The 7,356-nt window shown below is 42.4% G+C and overlaps 1 protein-coding gene across 1 annotated transcript; it reads right to left on the bottom strand.

Moving 5' to 3' along the window:
• Positions 1–4,985: 4,985 nt before the first annotated feature.
• Positions 4,986–6,684, bottom strand: LOC147636150 (multicopper oxidase LPR1 homolog 1-like). Its single transcript, XM_086802086.1, has 4 exons — positions 6,290–6,684; positions 5,708–6,164; positions 5,422–5,591; positions 4,986–5,285 (listed from the first exon to the last, which is right to left on the bottom strand). Exons 1-4 carry the CDS (start codon positions 6,482–6,484, stop codon positions 4,986–4,988), a joined length of 1,122 nt encoding a protein of 373 aa, XP_086658212.1. The 5' UTR covers positions 6,485–6,684.
• Between the last annotated feature and the right edge of the window lie 672 nt (positions 6,685–7,356).

Here is a 7,356-nt window from a genome sequence, read left to right as displayed (position 1 = left end):
GCTTTTACACGCGTTTCTACACGCGACCTGCGAAATTTTTTTTTCGAAAAGACCGACCCCCAACAAAGACAGAGTGTCCTTATAAAAGGACCAACCATTGTCGCCCCTGTCAGGATGCAGTAACCCAATCGTGTGCAAAAGGACAAACCCAAAGAGCAAAGAGCAAAATAAACAAATTTGACAAAAGAGACAAGGCACAGGACAACGTGACTCACCTCTGAAAAAGTGAGTCTTCTCTGCTCCTTCTCTGCTCCCTCCTTCTCCCGTGTGTGTGCTCCTTTCTCTGCTCCCTCCTTGCTGTTGGAAGAGGCGAAAACAGGCGAAAACGCATGCAGAGTCGATTTCTTAGTTCAAAATCTATATTTGGGGAAGGTGGGCTATTTTTAGTTTAAACATACCGTCGCGTTTATATTCGCGTTTATAAACGCGTGTATATTCGCGTGTATGATATTTTAGCTGCGTTTATACACGCGTTTTGCAGAAATTACCCGCATTAATACACGCGATTTTTAGGAAGTAGCCGCGTTAATACACGCAATTTTTAGGAAATAGCCGCGTCAATACACGCGATTTTTGTGCTTTCATTAAAAACATATAATGATTTTGTGTTTTCTGATTTGTACACAGGATGTCATCAACCTCTTCAAGCAGTTCTGGGGAAGATGAGACAATGCGTCATCGTAATCGCGATGTGTGGTTGGGACAACGGATCAAATGTATGTGTAATCGATGTCAAGGATGCATTGTACGAGCACGTCGAATTACCTTGAATCACATCTCCATGTATGGAGAATGGAATCAAACAGGTTTAGAGGTGAGTAGATGTAAATTGATGGTATTCAAATGACTCATGGTATCCAAATTAAATTAATAGAGTTGTAACATATAATTTGATAAATTGAAGCAGGATGCAGTACCACACCCTAACATGGTACCCTACGCGCGATGAGAGCACGTAAAGCGCCGACGAGATGATGCTGGAGCTTCGGGATCTATTGTCAGAGATGAGTGGGAAAGGGATGACAATAGCCCTGCACCCCACGAAGTTGTGGAAGAGGAGGTGCTTGATGATATGGTGCGGAATCTTTTTAAGGATGATCCCAAAGGTATGGACGACGATGATATGGAACAAGAGCATCTTTATAAGGCTTCATCGACACCGGTGTTTGAAGGGTGCACATTCTCAGTTTTACGTGCTTCACTTGAACTACTTAATATACAAACAGTTTATGGATGGAGCAATGCAAGTCTTGACGCATTGCTTCTATTTTGGTCCAGTGCACTATGTTCAATGCTATATGGTGTGAAGGCAAGCATTTTCGAACACAAAGAATTGATGAAAAGAGAAATACACAAGATTGCGGTGTCATTAGTAGCTTTGAGGGAGCTAATGGAAAAATGGATGATTATTGTGGCATAATCCAAGACATATTTAGGCTTGACTTTCGTCGCTTCTTTGTGTATGTTTTGGATGTCAAATGGCAAATGAACATGGTGGAAAAAGGGCCTGATGCAACGATAAAACGCCATGCAAGTGGATATGTAACTATTGACTCTACAAAGTTCTGGCAAACAAAGAAAGATAGGCTCGTATTGCCACAACAATGTGAGCAGGTATGCATTTTTTTACTAATGTGTTTCATGTACATATATATCTAAGCTCGCGTACCCCTTGACTTTTGATATGCTAATTAATTACTGTACTGTGTGTATTTGAGTAGGTTATCTATCTACCAATGGTGCATGACATCAAATGGTGGTACGTCATCCCTATTGCACCACGTTCCAAAGTGATGTATAATACATTCACTGATATGGAGCATATGGAAGATGTAACAAGCCGCAATGAAGATGATGTCGAACATGCCATTGAAGATGTTGTGATCGATGATCAAGAAATAAGAGATGATCATGATAATGAGGATGAGCATGCCATTTCTCATGATCATGAGAATGACCCTACCATTGAGGATGATGGTGATGAGAATGACCCTACCATTGATGGTGATGTTGATGAGGATGATCAGGACATCGATACCATTATCAATGGAGTACAGAATATCGATAGTGGAATAAATTTAATCGTAGCCTTACCAATTGATCAAATGGATATTGATGTTGATCGTTTGGCAAGGATGGATCTTATTGAAGATGAGATCGAACCCTAACCAATCCGTCACTGTATGTTCTAAATTGATGACATTTCTATCATCTCATATGCATGATTTATTTTTGAATATATTTCATTGTTGTAAATGCATGTAGTGGGATTGTGTAATGATGTATACTGTAATGTACTATGAGATGGTTTAAGGAAAATAGTTTTTAATTTTGTAAAGGAATTCAGTTTTTTTTCAGTTTTTCTCTGCCATGCGTGTATTAATCCGTGTATAGTAGCGTGTATTTATCCGTATATAATAGCGAGTATTATCCCGTGAATATTATCGTGTATAGATGCGTGTATTACTGCGTGTATATAAACGCGTTTATACACGCGTTGATAAATGCAAATATACACGCGAACTTAAATGCTAAAATACACGCGCCCGATTCTATTCAAATACAAGCGCGACCATACACACGTTCGTAATTTATCGCGTGTATGAAACGCGTGTATGGAAGCATTGTCTTGTAGTGTAAGCTATGCATTAAGCTTATGCATAGATCCTTTGCATCAGATTAATGCATAATACCTTACGCATAGAGCTTATGTATAGATCCTTTGCACCATATTAATGCATAATACCTTCCGCATAGAGCTTATGAATGAGCTTAATGCATAAGCCTACACATAAGGTCTATGCATTAGCTTTATGCATAAGTCTATGCATTAAGCTTCATGCATAAGTCTATGCATTAAGCTTTATGCAATGAGCTTAATGTGTAGAGCTTATGCATGAGATAAAAAAAGGGGGAAAGAATGGGAGAAATGTGGGAACACATCTCTCCCATTCTGTCCCCATTCTTTTGTGGTTGTAGACTAGAGCGTAGCTATGGATGAGGATATACACACGGCTACTAGCAAGGCTATAAATGTGGCTACAGGCGATGCTATACACATGGCTATTAGGCGAGGCCATATATAGTAGCTATAGGAAATGCTATTTAGGTGGCTATGGGCGAGGCTATATATGTGGATATGCATGTGGCTATACTGCTCAGCTACAACCACATGCCCTTCGCCACAAATATAGCTACATATATAGCCCCACCATGGAAATTTGGAATCCCGAATTTCTTTTGTTGTGGTGCAGGTGTGAATGTGGCTATGCTCTAATTCTCTTGTAGTGAACCCTTTCTCTCCAACTCCATGTGTAAGCAATCTAAGAAAGAACCATCATGTGCACTCTCGACATCTTCCTCTAAGCAAGATACAAACCCTCCAACACAAAAACCTCCATCTTAGACACAACTTCACACCTTCTCACTAGCTACCTGGCAAGAAGTAAGGATAACATATCTTTTAGTCTTGCACACACACACTCTCTCTCACACAAGAACTACCAGAGGGCAAGGGAAAAAAGAGGAGACTACTACAGGTGTGTGCACAAATCCTAAGACTTTTGGAGCTTCATGGGGCGCATGATGTCATTATCTTCGTGGTCGATCCCGTTAGGGCCCGATAATATTTTCTGCATAATATTACGTAATATTTTTGAAAAAGGTAATATAATAATTTTTAAATGCAAGATTATGCATTCTAGTTGCACTTTCTCGATTCATCCATCTGTTCAATAAATAGTTGAGCTGCATCTTTTTTGCTTGAGGTGCACTGCCTCCTATCAGTGAGAAAGAGAGAGACCTAGTTGTATGCGAGAGATGGAACTAGTTGATGAAGGTTTGTAATGAGATGCTTAATTAAGAGATGTTTAATGAATTATTTGTTACTTTAATCTAGGACTAAGAGAGATGTTTAACCAAGTGATATTTAATGAACTATGACATTGCTTGAATTTGTGCATGTATGTGTGTGTATGTGTGTGTGTGTGTGTGTGTGTGTGTGAGAGAGAGAGAGAGAGAGAGAGAGAGGGATGTTTAATCAAGTGATGTTTATTGAACTATAACATTGCTTTAATATGTGCCTGTGAGAGAGAGAGAGGGAGACACTATTGGATGTGGCTTTACAAAACCTTAGGCAATACTAAGGTTTTAGGGGCTAACTAATTAATAAATATACGTACTGCCTAAATAACTTTCCATACCTAGAAATTTGAAGATAGCTCAAAAGCCTCACGTGCACAGCCAAATTTGAAGATAATTTAAAAGCCTCACGTGCAAGGCCAAAGGAAAAAATTAATTCAAGAGATTGATTTTAAGGAAGTGACTTTAAGTAAGAGATTTGATAATCTATTGAATGATAACAAATTACATATTTGTTTGGGCTTCTTATTTGGGCCAACAAGACAATATGAATGAATGAACTGCCTCCTATCTATGAGAGAGAGAGAGAGAGAGAGAGAGAGAGAGAGCTGGTTGTATGCGAGAGAGAGAACTGGTTGATGAGGGTTTGCAATGAGATGTTTAATCCGTGATGTTTAATGAACTATTCGTTGCTTTAATCTAGGCTTAAGAGAGATGGTTAATGAACTATGCCGTTAGTTTAATTTGTGTATGCATATGCATATGTGTGTGTGTGAGGGGGAGAGAGAGAGAGAGAGAGAGGTTTACTCAAGTGATGTTTACTAAACTATGATGTTGCTTTAATATGTGTTTGTGAGGAGAAGAGAGCGACTACTGGATGTGGCTTTACAAAACCTTAGGCAACACTAAGGTTTTAATTAAGTAGTCACCCCGTTAGGGCCCGGCTAGTTAATAAATTCAAGTATTGCCTAATAATATTAGGTCATGCTTGAATAACTTTCCATACCCCAAAATTTGAAGATAATTCTAAAGCAAGGCCAAAGAAAAACAATAAATTCAAGAGATTGATTTCTTAAGTAAGAATGAATCGTAGGACTACTATACTACGGGTGTGTGCGTAAATACTACGATTTTTGGAGCTTCATGGGACGCATCATGTCATTGTCTTCGTGGTCTATCATGTGACAGTGCCACAGATAGCCTGGCTCCGATGTTGCGTCGAAGGGAAAGGCCTTGTCTTCGGAGATGGTGAAGCGCATGAGCAATCTGGTGACAACCCACGGAGAAGCAGACACCGTATCCTTCCAGCCCAGCTGATTGTTGCCCGGCTTCCTCCTCTTCTCCGTGTAGCAGCTCCTTGACTTGTAGTGGTAAGGGACATCCAAGGAGCAGTTGCCGGCGTTGTAGCGATCAACGTCAAAGGCCTGTTGATCCAGCACCTTGAAAGTGATGAGATGCACGTGGATCGGGTGAGTCCGGTTTGTGAGGATTATCCTCGACCGCCCCTAGCTTGGGTGTCTCTGTGACAGGATCCTGCCAGGTCAGGTTGCTCAATAGCACCTGCTCCGTGCTCCCGGTGTCATCATTGAATTGCAGCAGGGTGAGGTTGCGAACCAGCGCATTCTTGTGGTTGATTCTGCGGAGTCGGGCGGGAAGCGATTTCGGTATTGTGTTGGTGTCGGCTTGATAAGAACTATTAATGCTCGCTACCACACTGAACTTCATGATCACTGTTGTGTTGACGTTGTCGTCAAATCGGCCGACAGGGTAAGAAGCCTCTGCTGAGTTGTTTAGAAAGACCTCCGATCCAGGCTGGAGGCTAGAGAAGTCGATTAGCACGTCTAACCTCTCGGCAGCTTCAGCATCTCTTCATCGGCTGAGCGGATGACGTAGAGGCCCTGCAGCCCGGCAAACACATTCAACCTGGTGATGCCAACAGCGTGGTCATGGTACCATAGCATAGTGGGGTCTTGCGTGTTGGGGTAGGTGTGGTTCTGGGTCTGAAAAGTTTTGCCTGTCTCTCCACTGGCCGTGATCCACGCGTCCGGATGCCCATCCGAGGAGCTCTGCACCTGGCCTCCATGCAAGTGTGTCACGGTGGGCACCCCTCCATCGCGTGGGTTCGCCCAGTGCAGTGTGTGGTCCACCGTAAGCATGTGCTGCTTGTCCGTGATGTGGTTCTCCCATCGCACGTGGGATTCCACCCGGTGGACAGCTTCCAGTGTCGGACCCGGGGAGCTTGCGGTGGCTTGGCTTGTGCCAAAGGCGTAAAGGGTCGTTTCAGGCAGATCCCTGTGTAACTTCTGCATAATACAATGATCCACGGATTAATGAAACGGAAGTTAGTCTGATAAGATGACTAGAATTAATCCTTGTATTAATTATCTCTACGTGTGTACTATCTGCTTATTGATTCATGCTTAATCACCTGCTTGATCTTGTAGGCTCCCAGGGTAATGGGCTGGCCTGCGCTCACGTTGATGACGGTGGGGATGGGAAGGGAGTCCACGAACTTCTCCAGTGGGGGGGAGGAGAGGTGCGGGTTGCAGGTGGAGGGCTGGCATGATCCGGAGTGCGGTAAGGCTAACAGCGCAACAAGGAAAAGCACAGCTGCTCCACGCATGTTATTCTCTATTTAGAGAGCCAGCAGTCGTCTGGAGCTAACTAGTGTTGTGTACGTAAGCTTCGTATGACTGCGCGGCTGCGCGCACGTGCAGGCAAAACAACGCGAAATAATTGGACCCTCCTCTATTTATCTAGATATGCAGTGCTGAAGGGGTGTGCACTCTGTGTGTGTAGATCTGCAGTGCTGAGGGGGTGTACACTCCCTCTGTGTGTGTGTGTGTGTGTGGGGGTGTGGAAATAACCAAAGGATCGGACCTTTTTATAGTACTCACCACGCATGATGCGTGCAAGCCGTAAACATCTATTGCTGCGGTATCTAGAACATTGATTAATTGACCAAAGCCTGGCTGCATTTATGCAGGATCCATATGTGGGCATTCTCCAATGATCTAATCGAGCGCTCATCCTTCAAAGTCAAGGTTTCAACTATTTGCGATTACTTAGTTCAAGCAGCAACCCGTCAAATACTATATTTCAAAAAGTCCACTTTTCAATTGTTTGCGATTGTCAACATACTCTCGCTTTGACAATTCATAATTCATGCACTCTTTTTTCCAAAAGCGACAAACAACAATCTCATAAATGGGTTCTATGAGACTACTACGAGGCTTCAATTAAAGCACATCCATGCAAAAGTACAACGAGTGTTTTTACCAAAGAGACAAACAACAATCACACAAATGGTTCTATGTGGGAGGGTTCCAAGGAAAGCACATATCTTCAGGCCAACAAAAAAAAAAATATGTAAATCTTCTTCGAATTAACAAGCTAGCTCTTCTTCGAACAAGCTAGCTACCAGCTGCATGACCTCACATTGGTTTTTCGTTTATGGTGCAATGACAATGTCATTCCTCTCACAAAAGACATGAT

Source organism: Cibotium barometz, chromosome 8, assembly GCF_041138505.1.
Source record: "Cibotium barometz isolate CiBa-2024 chromosome 8, ASM4113850v1, whole genome shotgun sequence".
Lineage (NCBI taxonomy): Eukaryota > Viridiplantae > Streptophyta > Polypodiopsida > Cyatheales > Cibotiaceae > Cibotium > Cibotium barometz.
The sequence above is the reverse complement of the archived record's forward strand: the minus strand, read 5'-3'. Positions and strand labels throughout refer to the sequence as shown.